The sequence below is a fragment of the Oratosquilla oratoria genome, chromosome 21, assembly GCF_046742065.1.
Source record: "Oratosquilla oratoria isolate Oo_2021 chromosome 21, ASM4674206v1, whole genome shotgun sequence".
In the NCBI taxonomy this organism is placed as follows: domain Eukaryota; kingdom Metazoa; phylum Arthropoda; class Malacostraca; order Stomatopoda; family Squillidae; genus Oratosquilla; species Oratosquilla oratoria.
Genome location: NC_134797.1, coordinates 20,466,015 through 20,485,356, shown reverse-complemented (window position 1 = coordinate 20,485,356; position 19,342 = coordinate 20,466,015). Strand labels below are relative to the sequence as shown.

The following is a 19,342-nucleotide window of genomic DNA, read 5'->3' as shown; positions in this document are numbered from 1 at the left end:
ACCCAAGGCGAACCTTCACAGTTTTGATGTAATGCTCAGCTTGGACCGAAACCTTTGGTAATAGACACGGGGACTGCAACTGAATGTTGTCGTTGCTTTCGTGAAAAATAGAAATACTGACTGCAACGAGAAATCGCCTCGACATTGAACGACTTCTAAAAAACACCACATTTCCATCGCCTTGGCGATGATCTTTCAATTACACCCATTTATATTTTTGTAGCTGCCGTCCACATTTTTTTTATTCAGCCGAGGAAAATGCCATTGTTGTCCGGGGGTCAAGCACTAACTCGATAGAAACTCCTTTGGAAATAAAGTGAACGTAACGATGCCGAGTGAGGCACATCTAGTTCTCTTCAATATTCGGAAGGAAAATCCCAAAGTCCAGCGAACTCCAGAATACGAGAAACACTTCCCAACATTCTGGGATATTTGTTTCAAATGGTGGTTTGCTGACGATTTTCGGAGAGCTCCTAATTCTAGGGATTCCCAATAGAGGAAACTGCCTCCAGTCTTAATCCCTATGATTTGAAGAGTAACACCCTTCAGCTGACAATAACAGTTTGATGTCAATACCGGATTAGCATCCGCTGTTCAAGATAAAAGATATGGAAAAATTCGCTAGATTTATTCTGCCTGCCGCCAAGAGATATTATTCATTTCTAGTGAAACCTGTGGTATGGACACCGTAAGTACTTTTTATTATATCTGACGTCAGACAGCTAACCCTTTATGAGTCCTGTCTGTTGACCTTGTTCGCCTAACTTAACTTCTAAATATCTAATTTGTCTCTAGATTAACGCCTTCATCTAGCTAAGAGGGCTTTTCTGAAGAAAACGCTGAAGTGAATATGCTTGATATACTCGTACACTGTACCGTAGGACAATCTGTATCCCATTTCAGCCGCCAGGCGATCTTATTTGTCCGTAATCAAAATTCCAGACCTACAAGGCTCAGCTCTCTAATCAGATGAAGGCACCTTCCCGCAGCCACAAGGTCAGCGTCGAGCGCCCTCAGCCCTCTTGGGGTCGTTCGTCAGACCTTTATTTTCCAGTCATGTCTCCCGCGGTGCGGTTCCTTTCAGCCGTGAGAACCCTTCAGGAGTGAAAAGGGAAATGAAATCAAGAGTGGACATGACGTTGCTTCACCCAGTTCACGATCTTACTTCCCGCAAATGACTGAACGCCTCCAATTGGAGGTCCTGCTTCCAGCCGGATAAAATCACCACCGGAACAAGAACTGTCAATTGCGTCCTGATAGGTGGACGTCGGAGAGAATCCTCTTCCCCCACACTTCAATACCCGTCAACTCTCTCACCTCCATCAGAGGGTGCAACCCCGAAAGGCTGAGACTCGGTCTCCGGATCAGTCCCTAAATATCTATCAAGTTCGACTTTTTCAGCCTTTTTTCACATATGAAGATTTGACCACAAGCGACGGCTCCCTTCCTCCTCCTACTACTACTACTAGTCTACTACTACAACTACTACTGTTACTACTGCTACTACTTGTAGTACTAGTAGCCGTTGGCACGGGAACAGACTCACAGTAGTACAACACAGACAACAAACGTTTTTCCCCAGAGAGATCTACAGCAGGCCTCCAAGACTATTGCTGCCCACTACTGCTGATCTGCATTTTTCCAATCTGAAAAAAAACTCGAAGCAACAGTTCTTGTCGTTCATTTTCTGTCGTCCAGTGACTTCCGAGGGAGTCTCCTGTCACGGAGAGGAAGGAATTTGTTTCTGGAGTTGACCAGCCTCGGCTAAGGCGTCGTCGCCTTCTCGAGACACAGAGGCGACTCGTGCAGTCCAGACACGCAAAAGAGAAGAACCAGCTCACTACATACACAATTATTCTACGAATACTTACAGACCTTAATAAGGTAATTATCTATAATTAGGTAGCTTTCATCAGTGTAGGTAATGGTGCTTAATAATAATAATAATAATGATGATTCTAAAAGAAATATATGATTAAAAATGGAATACAACCCGAGACTGTTCTAACATCCTCATTTCATAATATTCACAGTAACACAAATGTAAATAGATCAAAACAAATGCGCGTAAGCACGCTCACACACATATTATATATATATATGTATATATATATATATACACGCATATACATGCACGCACACGTATACATGTGCTCACACACGTACGCACACACCTAGATCGGGCCATATAAGAAGTCTTACCTCTCATGTGGGAGGCTAATAGCTTCCATTCACGAGTTCAACACGTCATCCAAGGCCAGGGTAAATATCTCTCTTAAACTAGCACACGTACGCACGCACACACACACATACACACACACTCACGCACTTTGGACCTGAGCTGCCGCTTGATGAAATACACCGTAGATGAGTATTATAATTTGTAAATGAAAGAAGAGAAAGATGCGACATGAATGGTGTGTCCATATCACTAAAAGGAATGGAATAAACTGAGAGAGAAGATCTCTTGGCTACTCCTGGTGCAGGTTAAAACTATGATAAATTCTAAAACTAAGTTTGACTGATGGGACAAAGGAGACTGGACCCCACGACCTTACTTCCTTTCCTGTATACTACAATTAGGTAAGTAGAATTAGGTGAATACACACTTCGCAAGTACAGAGGAGGCTTATCGACGGGAGTTATGGAATGCTGTTTAGTGAGAACCCGGATGTTGACGTACACACGTCATATTACACACGACTCGTGGCGCAGTGGTAGAGGTCCGGGCCGCCACTACGGCGGTCCGGGTTCGAATCCCACCCAGGGCTGAAATAATTTCAGTATCGCTGCGCTGCGGGTCGTTACTCCAACTCTTGTGGGCGGGGAGTTGGGAGTGTGTGTGCGTGTATGGTCACAACATTACCCATATATCGGTCATATACGAATTCTGAGCTCTCTTCCGGGAGGGAAGCTGTCGATCACGAGTCCAACACGTGATCCAAGATCATGGTGAATCACACAAACTTACTGTGGTCATTAGAACAAGGGAGAATGCCGTAGTATTGAAAAGGCAAATGTGGTCCCAAGTTACATATGAAGAACCCCTAAACTATAGACCAGTGCCCTTGACCAGCGTGATAGACCGTGTGAGAGAACTGCGAAAGACAGATGGACAACTCATTTTCAGTAAAGAAAAGTCATGTGTCGAATCTGTTAATGTTTCACTCAGGGACGGCGGTAAGTAGATGTGGTACAAGAGAGAAGGAGTGGGTGTACTTGTTTGTACCTTAAAAAAGATTGATGTCGAAATCGGAATTTATAAAAAAAAAAAAAAAAAAAAGATACTCAAAGGAGCCTTCTAGAATAGATAAAAGACTTTCTGCCGAAAGACAGATTCATGAGGACAGTCTTGAAAGACAAGATGTCAGATTGGAGGAAGGAAAGTAGCGGAGTCCCACAGGGCTTGGTACAAGTATTCGTGATGCTCTTCATGTTCCTTAACGACACGGTGGGTGGAGTTACGCCAATCTATATGCAGATGTTCCCGAGATCAAGAAGAGAGTAAAGGACGAAGAAGATTGTAAATTGCTGCAGGAGGATCTAGACCATTTAGCAATATTGGAGCTGAATATGAAATAAATTAGTAAAAAAAAAAAAAAAAAAAAAGAGGGTGGGGGGAGAAAAGTAGCAAGAAGTATTAGTTATTGAAAATTTGTTACCCGAAAGACTTATGAAGAGAATTCCTGGGATAATGTATAAACAAAAATAAGAGTTGCATTTCATTACAGGACGAAGAAATAATACAAAAATAAAAACATCGAAGAATCTGATCGGCCCTCGACTGGAATATGTAACAGTGGTTTGGTCCCCGTACGGAAAAAAAAAAAAAGTAAAACGGTTGAGATAATACAAAAATTAGCAAACAAAATTATCCCCAGCCTATTTCATAGTCCATACCAGGAAATGTTAGCTAAACTGGATGTCCCCAAATGATCAGAAAGAAAAGAGAGGGGTGACATGATTGATGTCTTCAGAGTTATGAAAGAAGTGGACAAGGTTGATAGAGAGGATCCATTGTAGAGAGGAAGAACGAGAGAAAACGAGAGGAAATAGAAAATGAGAAGGTACTTTAAGGATATCAAGACAGTTTTCCGTACAGATGCATTGGTTTGTGGAATAAACTGAAAGAAGAATAACCCAATAAGACAATATTATTGAAATTAAAGCCAAGATTAGCCGACGGAGGCACTCAGGTGATACATCACAAGTGCAGCTCTTATTTTGTACATCACAATTAGGTAAATACACACACAGACGCACATGCTCACACACAGTCACACATGCCCACACAGAGTCACACACACACACACACACATGCAAGGGAGGCCTGAAGACTATGTGGCGACACTGTAACTCAGCATGTAACACCGAAAAGGGGGAAAGTAACGTGCCATAGAGGGTTGACTCATTGTCGCGATCAAGGCACAGAAAAGCACACTTTAATTGTTGGCTACAAGCCGACACATTGCATTATAGTGCTGATGTATCAATACACCCCAAAACATGAGGGGGGACACAAACCGCAGTGTTAAATATAGTACCACAGAAAAAAGACACAGAAGTACAATGTCACAGATTATGCACAGCACCAAAAATATATACTAGTTGAAAGAATACTTGGCAGCACTAGAACTTTAGAAGAGGCACAGACGACGGCGTTAAGTATAATGCCACAGAAAAGACACATAACTACAATGTCACAGATTATGCGCAGCACCAAAAATAGCTGCTACAGTAGCTACAAGAATGCTTAGCAATGCCACAACACAAAAATCACTGATTTATATGAGTGGTGTAATTGCAACACAGTATAAATGACTCTACGAACTAATAACTATATATCTGTTCATTGGAAACAATTACAGTGCTGTGATTGCATCTGTACTCAAATAATTGACACATTTATTGTAGAACTTATATCCGTTAACGTGTTTTAAGTAGTCATACTTCTATGAATGAAATTATCTTTGCGTAATGAGTGTCACGCCAGTGCACCCGAACATGTGACATCAGATACCCATATAATCCAAGGTAGACAGTAAAATCTTCCAAATGTATAGCTTGGAAACTATTATCTTATCATAAAAAGTAAGAAAAATAACTTTAATTCTTCATGTGAGAATGTGTGAGCGCGTTACCCCTGCTGACACACATATATGCTCCGACTGTAGGACTATAATTAACAATTTGTACCAGAGAATGGCTCTGCGACGTATTGCAGCAAGTTGTCCTATTGCACCATGGTGGGGGATGTCATTTAGAATCATAGTACCATGTCCTGAAATTTGACAATGCAGGCATCAAACCGTCGCACTTGAGACTAAGAATCTGCATTCTAAGAGAGGATTCAGCGTAAAACTGTAGTGCTGGGCCATCCGTCGAGGAAGGAATCTTGGCAAGAATCTTCGAGAAGGAGAACATGCCGCGGAGACACAATCCCGCTACCAGACGATCGGTGCAAATCGCCCACAATGAAGAACACCAAGACTTAGGTTACTGAGTCCGAAGAACGCTGAGTTTGATTTGGTGTCGCTAGCCTAGGTAGCAAAGAAATACTTAAGAAACTTTGTAAATAATATTAAACTTAAACGAATTCTTGGCTATTCATCGATATCTAAATGCTATTCTTTAGGTAGTTAACTTGTAGAATTGTCATCTGTTATCAAGTGCCAGTGAAATTCATGAGCATTAGGAAAGGTTCCTTTACATGGATTCAGGGATATGTACTTATGCAATTCTGTTTCCACCAAAGTGTCAGATATAGAATTAAATGAACAGAAATACTAAAGGAATTGAGCTGTGAATTGGTGAAAAGTTAATTTTGCTTTGCCTTGCCGACTCGGCAAAAACAAGACAAAACATAAATGTGAACAAAATTGCATAATGAAGATTGGTTCAGAAAAAAAAACAAAAAACATGGTAACCCTTGGGACTAAACACTGGCCATAACCTTAAAGCTACACGGTCCCCCAGGGTCGTTCAAACAAGAGATTCGCACGTCATATTGCACACCAATATTACTCGGCATTCCGAGCTCAGATGCACTTGATCCGATACTTCTGAAGTCGTCTCTTTGATTCGGAGTTTCGGCATCCTCCGACGCGGAACGAGGCAACCGGACTCCACCTTCTCTGGCATCACCTTCAAGCCCATAGTTAAATCACTGCTCCTGAGGGGCTAAACATTCTGCTTTCTAACTCGACTTGTACATTCATTCCGTCTGCCGCCAGCCAGGAGTGGGGTCAGAAGATAAAGGGCTTAAAGCTGTCTCGGTTAATCCTCTCACTTCCAAATAAAGTGGGGTTGGATGGGGAGGGGGGGGGGGCGCCTCCAAGAAGCGAAGAGGTTAATGAACAGTCCATCTCCAGTCGAAGAGAACGGGATCGAATCCCTGCTCTGGAACGGGGAGTGCGAGTCGTGGCGGGGCGGGAACGTACCACCAGGAGCACAGGCATCAGGTGGAACTTCTCCCCTTCTCAAGCCGTTGTCGAAAAACCCGATCAGCTGTCGCCTCTCAAATGGTCGAAAGTGATTCTCCTCCTGAGTCTTTCTGGCCCGTGTCCGAAGGAGCTGGTTCGGGGATGTCATGAGGAACGTTGTGTGAGGACGAGGGCTCAAGGAGGAGCTTGAGTGGCACGTACTCCTTCTCACTTGAGGTGAGACTTGTCGACACAGTAGGTTTCCTGTCGTAGTCAATCTGGTTTGTTGCTGAAAATGAGGAAAATAAAGTCAGTGGCATCATTGGTTTTGCTAGATCATTATGCTGATTCGTATGTAAGACTTAAGGAATGAGAATTAGAATGACAAGGAAGATGGAGTCGAAGATTGGAGCTGCAGAAGAAATGAGGGTATTGAGAATAATTATGGGGATCACCAGAAGAGACAGGATTAGAAACGAGAAAATAAGGGAACACTTTACAGTTGAGCCGATTGTTGGAATCGCAGAAAGAAACAACTTGAGATGGTTTGGTCACATGAAGAGAATGGAGTAAAGTAGATATCCAAGGAACTATTTGGAATGACAGCCTGGAGGAAGGAAGGAGGCCGGTTGGAAGACCCAGGAAAAGGTGGATGGAGTTCGTGAAAAATAACTTGAAAGGAAGAAATTTAACGTTGGAAGAAGTAAACGAACAAGGAATTGACGAGGATGGAGGTGAGTGGAGGCGTCTGATGACGAGGAGGCCGACGACTGACAGTTGAAACCAACTACCTGGCGTCTGGTGAGGTGAGAAAAGAACAGAAAATGCAGTATGAACACGAGTGATACAACGGGAATGGGATTACAGGTACATGATTTCGCGTTTTCTCTTTCCATCGAGTGATATCTAATCTTTTTCTGCCTTCCGTACCCGCTCGAAGTAAGAACGCGACTTTAGGTCACCACCAGCTCTCATTCCATCGATGCAAACTTGAAAATGATGTTCCTTAATTGTTTTCTCTTTAACTGGTCCTAATGATTTTGTACATGATTTTATTCCGTTTCAATGATATGCCAAGTGGTGGCAAATATAAATAAATCGAGAGCTAAATGAATTAATAAGACCTGCCATTTTGAAATCTTTTTAATCATGGAATACATAAGACTGAATCATGACCAAGGAGTCAAACTTAAAAGACGAATTTTGAATTATAACAATAGTAAGACCGTAACAGAAGGAAGGGGGCAGAATAGATATTAGAAAACGCTTCCTTACTGTTAAAGATTAAAGTCAATTTCCCTAGCTGCGCAGTCACATGAAGAAACGATTTGTTTGAAGTGAAGTTCCCTGATAGTTCTCCTGTGACTCTTCCGTCCCATCCCATCACCTACATGCCGTATATGGTTTGGCGTCCCCCCCCCCCCCATGCTTCCATCCCGTTTCCCACAATTCCATTCCTTTCTGTCCTGACGCTCGAGTGGCTGATCCTCCCGCCATTCCGGTCTCGCACATCTTCTTGCGCAGTCGCGGGACGGACGTCGCGTCGTCTACTTCGTCTACTTCCTTCTGTCCCGCGTCTACGCACAACAGTCCCGAAATTTGTTTGTCCATCTTCACATCTGTTGTGCTCCCTTCTTCGACCACTTATTCCCCCTGAAGGAACGAGTCTTGTCGATTGTGAATACGGCAAGGACGAGACATGCCAACTACCATGACATTTAAATCTTACTGGTACCCTGTAACAAGCGATCGCGTTCATTTGCATCATTTTTATCCATTTATTCACTAGTATGTGCGCCACTACCTTAACCAATAAGGCAAAAAAATATTTTTCAGAACCAAATAGAGTCGTCTATGTTAACCAGCCATTGAAAATTCATTCGTGAAGAATTAGTCTCCATCGAGACTTGGAGAGATTTACTTAAGTTTGTTAAATCTAATCCTGTGTTAACCAGACATTATATTTAGTGGCTTCATCATTTCAAAAGCCAATCAAGCTCATTTTTCACTTAACCCATCAAAGCAAAGATTTTTAATCTAAGTTGCATTTAGGCAAAATCCAGACGGTATTTTTTTTTTATAATGAATATGTATTTCATTCAACATTCTATTATACAAATGCAACCCGAAAGGTAAAAATTGCAAACCTTTTTTATAATCAACATCTATTTCATTCAACATTCTTTTATATAAGTGCAACACGAAAGGTGAAACTTTGTGTGCGAGCGGCGGAATAGAAAACGGGATGAAAGAGTGTAACGCGGACTGCACAGACTCACCGTGGCTGTGCTGGGAGCCCCGACTCGACGAGGTGCACAGGCCGATGGGCAGGTGGCTTGGGGAAGAGGCCTGGGGCAGGTTGAACCTCTGGGGGCAGAGCGCCAGCATCATTTTCCTGAAGTGACGCCCGTTCCAAAGGCGATGGCGGCGAAGAATCACGTAAACATACCTAGAGAACAAAAAAAACATAGATGGGCGACTTTACCTCCTGAGAACATTGGAAATATACTTAAAACTGCGCTACGAAAGAAAAGAATAAATGGTACTAAACAGAAATTCAACAATCAAGATGGATGCCGATTCAATAAGGGTAATCAACCCAAACCTTTGTTGCGGAATACACCATTACGACCACAGGCATAAATATTTCTGGATAAATAATGAATAACACGTCTATTGTTTCCCCGATGGCGTGGTGCCGTGTTCCTCCCATACCACGTGCCTATTACCACATCCAAATGCGTAAAATCACAAAAATATACATCCATATCTGTTCCCTTTACATTCCTATGTACAAACTTAGATACTTGTATACCCACTCATACACACACACACACACACACACACACACACACACACACACACACACACACACACACACACACACACACACACACACACACACACACACACACGCACGCACACACACACACGCACACACACACACGCATATACATACAACCACGTTCAAGTGTGGCAACTTTGCAGTGAGCCTTTATCCTGGAGGGATCAAAGTAAATGTGGGGAGCAGACATTTTCTGTTGGATACTATGGCACTATTAAGTTAGCGTCTTCTCTACGGAGAAATGACTCAAATCTAAATGACAACACCCATGATTCCTGTTTCAGAGTCAATCCTATCGAAAGGAAAGGCAATAAGTGTGAATCTGGCATATCCACCTTACTGAGTTTATGGCAGCCAGAGCATAATGGGATTTCCACAAGTACAGGAATATCAGTATTCTTAATACAGGCGCTGGTAAAATGTTAATTTTACTGGTTATCTAGAAATGTGTGACAATAAAAGTAAGAGGGTTTCAACTCACGGATCAAGGGTGAAATTGAGCGCTATCAAAACGTCGGCCATGCGGTAGATGACGCTCTTCATCTTCGACGGTCCGCCCTCCGAGACTTGCGCTATGATGATGGTAATCTGCAAAACAGGACATTCACACCGATAAGGTAAATATCTACTGTAACTGATATCTAAATTCCCTTCTCTCCTTCGAGCCCCCTACTACTCCTCCCCCCTTCCTTTCTCTCGCTCTCTCCCCCACTACTTTCTTCCCCCTAAGAGCGCTATTTGCTCCCCCTAATAATGCCTCGTCTCCCTTCATTTTCTGCCCACCCACCCACCCCCCTCTCCCCGCCCAGCCCTGTCCCCGTGAAACCTCGCCACTTCCCCGTCGCATTCTCCAAGAATCTGAGAACATATCTTCCTTCCACTACAGAATCCTTAGAGGTGTAATTGCATGTATGTGTACTTGTTTGTGTATATGCAAGTGTATGTGTATACGTATGTGTAGGTGTATGTTTATAAGTACGGTGTACGTGTAGGTGTATGTTTATAAGTAAGGTGTATGTGTATGTGTATGTGAATGTGTATGTGTATGTGAATGGGTATGTGTATACGTATGTGTATGTGTATGTATATGTGAATGTGTATGTGTATGTTTATACGTATATGTATGTGTATTTGTGTATGTGTGTGTATGTGTATGTGTATGTGTAAATGTATGTGAGTATATGTATATGTGAATGTGTACGTGTGTATGTGTATGTATTTGTGTATGCGTAAGTATGTGTGTGTGCGTATACGTATGCGTATGCGCATCTTTATGTGTACATGTATGTGTGTGTTTATATATAGACTCCAAGGGTGGACCAAGTCGTTCTATACGGATTCTTTCGGCATGTCGTAAGTGAATGACAGCCAAAAATAAACACGCCCTGAACAACGTCGTCTTCATTGCTCTATACCCTACAACCAAAACATTCTCTGCCAAGTTCATTTTGTTGGTACGCAGAACACGCTGGAATGATGTCTTGATTCTACTGCTTTAGCTTTTCAGGAAACCAGAGGATTGCTGATTCATAGTCACTCGTCTGTGGCTAACGAAGTGTGTTCTCTTTCAGTAAAGGGTGTAGATCAAGTGTAATACTGACCATGCATCACTTATACGTGAAACAGAGATGTGATACTCACCAGTTGCGGAGCCCAGCACACGACGAAGAAGATGCTCAGGACGGCCATGAGTCTGGCGAAGGAGAGCTCTTCGGGCGTGGCGTGGCTGCTCCCGTTGTTCTCGATGGACGACGAACTGCGGCTGGAGGCCCGCGAGAAGCGCCGCGCCACCAGCCGGTTGCCCATGCGGCACAGGGCCCGAATCACCGTCAAGTTGCACATCACTATGACCAGGCACATGACCGCTCCTGGGCAAGAGAGGCAGGGCAAAGTACAGTCATCGGGGTGCAGAAGTAACAACACCTGGCTGTTTGGGGCATTTAGGCTTTCCTGTATGAATTCCCTCCCCATATGCATTTTACAGCATGGCTGTTTTGTGGAATTAGACTTTCATATATGAATTCCCGCCACCCATATACATTTTTAACATGGATTTTTTTTCAGTTAGATATTCTTATATGAATTCCCGCCCCTATATTCATTTCACAGAGCGGCATAGGAATCGGAATTAGCCCATGCTGACAAAATAATGGTTGACTCAAAAAATGAATAGATAAAATAAAATCAAAAGGCTCTCAACTGATCGAGCACAAACGTGCTCACTAGGCCAATGGCACTTTCCATACCAGGTCACTAAAGGTCCAATTCAAAATGTTCTTTAATTTTTTTTATCTCCACTTGTAAATTACCAAACAACGGATTCTTTGAAACCACTGAATTAAATTTATTGCCAACAAATACCGAGTCACCGCTGTGACCTCGGGCGAAAAAAGCCACGCCTTCTTTATGGTTCAGCCAATCACAACCCTCTCCATCCAGGACGCGTCATTCCAGAGCGATCGTGATTGGACAAAGAGGAAGGAAGAGGGCGTGGCTCCTTTCCCCTTGGACCCACGTCGAGAGAGAGAGAGGTCAGCAAACACCTGCACAGCACAGGAGGAACTAGACGAGGAAGGTGCGAAGTCAGTCGACTTCGGAATGACTTTTATTACCAAGAAATTTGCTCGCAATCCCCACATAACCAGCATAGCCAAAAGATCATATGCACAGTATTCGAACCTCAAACTTGCATTTCACTTCTTCACTGCCAAATAATGAAATGAAATAACAATAAATCAAAATAATAATTAATGAAATAAAATAGAATAAAATAGAACAAAACAAAATAAAATAAGATGAAATATAATAATAAATGTTGATGGAGAGAAAATATTTTATTACAAAGATGACAATCATAATGATCTTATCTTTGATAAATATATTTACATTCAGATTCCTCTCGTTATATTAGAAATGTGTCATCTGTAACAGCAAGTCATAAACCTCCAAAGTTCGTGTCACGGCTTCCTTGGAGGTGAGAGCCACTGCTACAAGGGGACTGGTCCCCGTTACGAAAGGCTACAACTATATCGATCAACAACCTAGCACTTCCTGATTACTTTGGCATTCGCAGGGGACGCTCTGGAATCTAAGATAACAATCATTAGAAAATCATTAAACAATCATCACAAGTTGGATTCCTAGTCTGTATTACCAGGAGAGGTTGGGGCAAATTGAGTTGCTTGAGGGGAAAGAAAGAAAAGTCTGAGTGTTTCATAGAAGCATGTCAAAGAGATGGATATATGTATATATATATGCTAATAAGAACACGGGTACGTGTGTTCACTTATGCAAAGTAGACCACTTGGAAAAAGAAACTAACGAAGCAGAGCGCTTTCGTATATTACATCTTCAGTGCAACAAGTACATAGTGATAGGAATACATAGACAATATATACATGATACAAAGGAACCAGGACAGTTTGAATAAGCGTAGCGACCAATTACCCCCCTGGGTAATGTGTGTGTGTGTGTGTGTGTGTGTGTGTGTGTGTGTGTGTGTGTGTGTGTGTGTGTGTGTGTGTGTGTATGTGTGTGTGTTTGTGTGTATATATATGTATATATATATATATGTATATGTATATATATATTTATATTACAATGACAATGGAAAAAATCTACTTAACAATGGCATTTTATAACCAGGCATACTAAACATTTACCTTCATTTCATTTTCAGTTGAAGTTATATCCGTGCCTAGTTGCATCATTCTGGAGGCCCCAAGCAATGAGTATTTTTGTGAGGACAAGAAACTGAAGACTTGCATTGTTTCTAGTGTGTTGCTAGTTGGTGTGATAAATTTGGGTGACACATGGGAAGAACGTACCATCTAAAGTTATCAAACAGGTGTCAATGTGGAATATAAAAGCTCGTAGTCTTTGAAAACAAAGAAAAACGTAAAGACTGGAGGAAGGTCAAGAATGTCGACACTTTAGCTGTGATCTAGGGCTCGTGCATCTGTTTCAATTCTGCCTCCCTGTAAATTTACTTACCAAAGGATTAAACACGACTCGAATTTATCTCTTCCAATTCTGTAGCTGCATTTTACGATTTTGATATTCATTTTAAGTATTACCAGGTTTATTTATTCAACCAAGGGAATATACTTCTACGTAACGGAGGTCTTAAGACAAAGAAAACGTATTAAAGGGAGACTTTACGTTATTTTTGGGATTATACGACTTCATACTCAGACTTTTTCATCCGTTCTTATCTATAATGTCATCTGGTGGATGTAAATGTAGTATGCATCCCTCTGATGAGTTATATCTGAACATTTTGTTTATGTTGACTCCAGGAAGACGATTTCGGGGATCTAAGGGCAAAGACCTCAATGCCAAATGTGGACGAGGAGAGGAGACACCTGATACAGTACTTGTAGAGTGTTAAGAGCATCTGAGGAGAGACACAAACACACGCACGCACGCGAGCGCACACACATAAAGAAGCATGCACATACACACACACAAACACACATGGACACACATATGAGCATGGGGATACACACACGCACGCACACAGTCAAACAATTACACACACACTCATACACTCTCAGACACAAACATACGAGTATACACGCACGCACGCATAGCTGCACACCCCTCAAACACACACACATAATCAAACGCGCGCGCGCGCGAACACGCACATGCACGCATACGAACAAGTACGCATACACACACACGCACGCATACAAACACACTCATTTTTTTCTCTTTCTCTCTCTCTTCCCCTTCCTTTCTCTCTCTTTCCCCTTCCTTTCTCTCTCTTTCCCTCCCTCGCTCTCTCTCTCTCCCTCTTTCTCTCCCTCTTCCTCTCTCCCTCTTTCTCTCTCCCCTTCCTTTCTCTCTCTTCCCCTTCCTCTCTTTCTCTCTCCCTCCCTCCATCGCTGTCTCTCTCTCTCTCCCCCTCCATCGCTCTCTCCCTCTCTCTCCCTCCATCGCTCTCTCCCTCCCTCCATCGCTGTCTCTCTCTCTCTCCCCCTCCATCGCTCTCTCCCTCCATCGCTCTCTCCCTCTCTCTTTCTCCCCCCTTTCTCTCTCTCTCTCTCTCTCTCTCCCAGCTGACAGCAGCTGACACGATGCAGAGTGACCTCTTTTTGTTGTTGTTGTTGTTGTCCTGTTGCGTCGCCGTTTCCCTTTGAGGAAGACACCCGTGACCTAACGTCGCGCAATCCGTAACTGTCGGCGATGGCATTCTCACTGTAGCCAAACAGACAAAAAAACCTCCTCTATGACTGATGCTGTCGTTTGCATTTAGTGACGCACTTCTTGTGTAACACCAAAACGTCATTATAGTTTCACTAAAATATTTTCACCGCATTCCCACCTCTTTTTATCACAGAGAACTTATATAAATAAGAAATATATGCTGTTTTCATTTTATGTTCTCGGTGAGGGTGATTAACTAATAGCGTCACCCACGATTTATTTGTCTGTCTACAGATTCCATAAATGATTCCGTCCATTTTAAGCGAAGCTTACTTGAGGTTGATTTCATTGTATGTAATGCTCCTCTACTTTTTCTCCTGTTTTGTGTCTTTTGTTGGCTGAGACACTGCGAAGTAGGGACATTTCCACCGTAGAGTTTTACTGTTAGTTGATACAACTTATTCGAAAAAATAAAAAGTAATATTAAATAAAATAAAATTAGATAAATAGATGGATAAGTTGATGGACAAAAAAAAAGTAAATGATTGAATAGAAATAAATAAACGAATATATAAATAGATAAATGAATAAATAAATAAATAAACAAATTAATCAATAAACAAATGAATATTAAAATATGATGAATGATGGATGATGATGGATGATGATGGATGGTGATTAGTGATGATGCTAAGAGATTAAGTGAGAGTAAGTGTCTTCTGAGGATGGTACCGATTCAGTGGTGTCGGGAGTGAACTCAGGGGCCGCCAGTCTAAAGGGAGATATAGAGGGGGGATAAGGGGATAGGGGGTCATAAAACCATATGGGCTCGTCATAAAGAGGTAACATGGGTATTGTTTACATATTTGGACAAAAATCCGATGCAATCTCTATATGGAAAGAAACGAGTGATCCGTGCGCTGGAAGTAAAAGGAATGGCGATTTTTTTTTCCTGTGAATTACTTACTCGATTTTGCGAGAAAAAAAAAACTAATTTGTTGAAAAATACAGAGATTAATAAATGTACAGAGTTGGTGCGTTAACACTTTGTAAGTTCTGATTTCTATACAATTCCCCTCATCATACGTCATTATCAATACACTGTTGTTTTGGCAAAGCATAACCAAGTTTTATAATACACAGATTACAAAATCATCTGAGCCACATATTACAAAGTCATTTGAACGACCTATCATAACATAATTTTGCCTCATTCTGTCCTGAGGTAGAGGCAAAGTCATTTCGTTCATCAGACAGACAGCCACCGACAGGTACTAAAATTGAACGTATTTCTTACCGAAGGCAAAGAAAACGTAGGCGTAGATGCGGTCCACCAGGGAGGTCCCATTGCGATACCGGACGCAGGGCATGGGTCCAACTGCCCTCTCGTCGTACCACAGACCGAAGCCAACGAAGGGGCAGCAGATGAGCAGGGCATTGAGACCCCAGAGCACCAGGATGGATCGTCGTATGACAGCATACGTCACGTGCTGAGGAAAGGCAATGGAAAGTGTCAATGCACTTTTGAGAGATGAGTCAATCTATGCACAAATCAAATATGCATTCGCTTGTCTTCTTTTACCAAGTCTGGTTGTGTGTGTGTGTGTACTTAACCGGTTTACCAGTAAGTATTCTTATATATTAACACATTTACCCCCAATAACTTTATCAATAACAATCATAATGACCACTGCTGAAAACGACAACACTCAGGCTATCCAGAGGAATCTCCAGACGTAATCCATCAGGATTTCATCTCGAAATATTTGGGGATTATTTGTATGCATAGCAGCAGCAGGAACGTGCCGATTCAGAGTACTCCAGAAAACATCAATAAAAAAAAACACCTGTCATAAAAAGAATGTAGATTTAATATATTTTAATTCCGCGGCCACTTGTGACAGGATGTATCTGATTTCTTCACGCATGGTCGATGATGACAAGGTGTCCCTCAAAGTACCCCCTCCTCCTCTATCTCCTCCACTTCCTCCTCCTCCTCTTCCACCCCCTTTCCTTCCACTTTGGCCCACAGCCACCTAGCCGAGAGCGTAAATCCACGTTGCACGGAGGCACGCTACATGGGATGAAGGTAATCAATCAGAACTTGGCAACGTACTATATTGTAGTCTTTTATTTTCGCATGAATGGGATACACAATATTTTGTGCCTTGATCTAGATAAGAAAAAGTAGCTTGAAATCATGGGACAGCGTAATGATCTTTAGACCAATTATAATTACAAGAATAAAGCTATACATGAACACTGCTGTCTGATGGTAGTGGTAAAGAGCCTACGCTAGGAGGCACTGAGTGGCTACAGCCGAGGCCGTTACCTTTGTCCCATTATGCGCTTAGACCTTCATCCTGTGGATACAAAACGATTAAATTTAGTGTCGGCGTGATCATCTCCAGGAGGTTAAAGAACAGCAATTCATAAGTTCGGGGTACATGTGAAAATAGGACGTGAACCTCGGGCTTAGACTGTGGGAGCAAGTAACAGTCACTACAGGAAATCAGAGAGGAGTAGGGGATTCGAACCCACTTGCTTCCGATTAGTTCTCCAGCGCATTCTCTTGTCCGACACAGAGGATGATGATTCATTTCCATAGTGATTCAAAAAATGCGTAAAAGAAATGAGCAAAACCACATAAAGTCGAAAGTATCGCATATTGGTTCTCAAAGAATGTTATGCCTACCTCCAAGAGGGAGCGCTTTCGTTTTGCAAACAGACGAAATACTAAATCATGGTTTCTACTTCTCTTTAACTAGCCATTACGATCTTTAGTCAAACATATGTTTTTTGTTCAGGTAATTCAATATTTCCTCAACAATTTGCCAGGTACTAGGGAATTAAAAACCTCTCATTTGAAGAAACTTGGTCATGGAGTATATATGACGTATAGTAATGTTCAAGGGAATTACTGTTGTACGGGATAAAACTTGTTCATAGTAAGAAACAAAGAGTGCCTCTCCTTCTAGTAACCCTTTTGCAGCTGGGGACTACATCCAACTGAATAAGATCGCACGACTGTAGTCAGATGAAAAAAATAACAATATTGCATGACAGCAGTCAGATGAATATACTGTATATATATATATATATATATATATATATATATATATATATATATATATATATATATATATATATATATACATGTGTGTGTGTGTGTGTGTGTGTGTGTGTGTGTGTGTGTGTGTGTGTGTGTGTGTGTGTATTCACTTGGTCTTTGGATCACGTGTTGGACTCGTGATCGACAGCTATTTCCCTCCTGGAAGAGAGCTCAGAGCTCGTAGGTCCGATCTATGGGTAATGCTATGACCTTGCACACACACACACCCCCAACTCCCCGCCCACGAGAGTCAGAGTAACACCCCTCAGCGCTGCGATACTGATATTATTTCAGCCCCGGGCGAGGGTCGAACCCGGACCTCCGTAGTGGCAGGCCAGAGCTCTAACCACAGCGCCATGAGAGGTGTGTGTGTGTGTGTGTGTGTGTGTGTGTGTGTGTGTGTGTGTGTGTGTGTGTGTGTGTGTGTGTGTGTGTGTGTGTGTGTGTGTGTGTGTACTGTACCACAAAGATCCCCGACACCTACGATTAGCTTTGAATTGAAATCTATCTGTATACCCAGAGCTTTTTCCCACTTATAAGGGAGGTAGCTAAGACAAAGGCACGTACTCACTTCCACCCACCATCCTTTGCCCCTTCTCATCTTAGCTCCTCATGGATGACGGGTCATAGGTGTATCCCGACCACTGCCTTGGGCCAGAGGCAATGTAGCAAGACAGCATTGAAATCTGCAACATCAGTACTGCTGCGTTTCACTTGTTGGGCAACACCGGCACAGGTGTTCCTATGGACTAGGCTCTTCCTAGTTCGAGCAGAAGATACCGTGCAGATAATTATGACGGGGAATGGGAGGGGGAAATGCCAGTCTTGTCATGAGGTAGACTCAAAAGATCACGCCACTCCTGTGGCTGGCTGGCGGCTGGCTGCCTGCGTGCGATACCGCGAACACTTCACCTTCCCTGCCACTCAAGAGCCATTACAAGTTAGAAGTCAGCCAGGCAGCTCTCCTCCCGGGTGATAGCCAAGTTACCAACGTCACCTGAGCTAGCTTGTCCTGACGCGCTCGTTCTGGACAGACAGCACCAGGATCTTACCGAAAATGACATTTGGACCTACACTCCTATCACTGCCAACGCCATATCAAGAAGAATGCGGTGGTGGAATCCTCGAGTCCCCGCGGAATGTCCGGGCCAGGACCAACCCGGGGTTTTAGGCGAAGCCGAGGTCGGGGTCAAGACTGAGGACCGGGAGCCGGAAGACGAATCGGGCGTCAGTGATGTCGCCGGGTATTTCCCGTCGCCAGGCCTCTTGACCCCACTACACCGTCATCAGTACAAGTCTCGTTCCCTCGAGAGGCGGATCCCTCAACAGCGATGTCGACACACACACATCTATTTTTGCTCTTTTCACCGCTTGCTCTCGTTTGTTTATCTATCTATTCTTTCGTAGTATTTGATAACCTATCTATATATTTCTTTATTATAATTATTGCTATCATTATTGATAATATTCTTATTAGAAGTATTATTTTTCATCATTATTATCATTATCATTATCATTATTATCATTATTATCATTATTATTATGATTATTATAATTATTAATTATTATTATTATTATTATTATTATCATTATTATCATCATCATTATTATTATCACTACTACTACTACTATCATTATTGCTCTAATGAACGTGTATCTCCAATATACTTATAATGAAAACATGTTGCAAAATTGCAATAGCCAAACTGCATGCACAGAAATATGAAGTCTTCGATTGGCTAACTCATAAAATCTTGTATCCGTGTCGTATGATAAACGATATGGCAAATGCTGCACGACTCGTGGTTCAAC

At 42.4% G+C, this 19,342-nt stretch overlaps 1 protein-coding gene across 1 annotated transcript in view; it reads right to left on the bottom strand.

The window, feature by feature from the left end:
• Positions 1 to 3,604: 3,604 nt before the first annotated feature.
• LOC143036756 (prostaglandin E2 receptor EP3 subtype) overlaps positions 3,605 to 19,342 on the bottom strand; it is a 21,963-nt gene continuing 6,225 nt past the window's right edge. The window contains exons 3-7 of the mRNA XM_076204458.1: positions 15,716 to 15,908; positions 10,909 to 11,135; positions 9,749 to 9,855; positions 8,702 to 8,871; positions 3,605 to 6,711 (exon numbers count right to left, since the gene is read on the bottom strand). Coding sequence (XP_076060573.1) covers positions 6,518 to 6,711; positions 8,702 to 8,871; positions 9,749 to 9,855; positions 10,909 to 11,135; positions 15,716 to 15,908 — 891 coding nt within the window. The 3' untranslated portion in view covers positions 3,605 to 6,517. The remainder of the gene's footprint in view (positions 6,712 to 8,701; positions 8,872 to 9,748; positions 9,856 to 10,908; positions 11,136 to 15,715; positions 15,909 to 19,342) is intronic.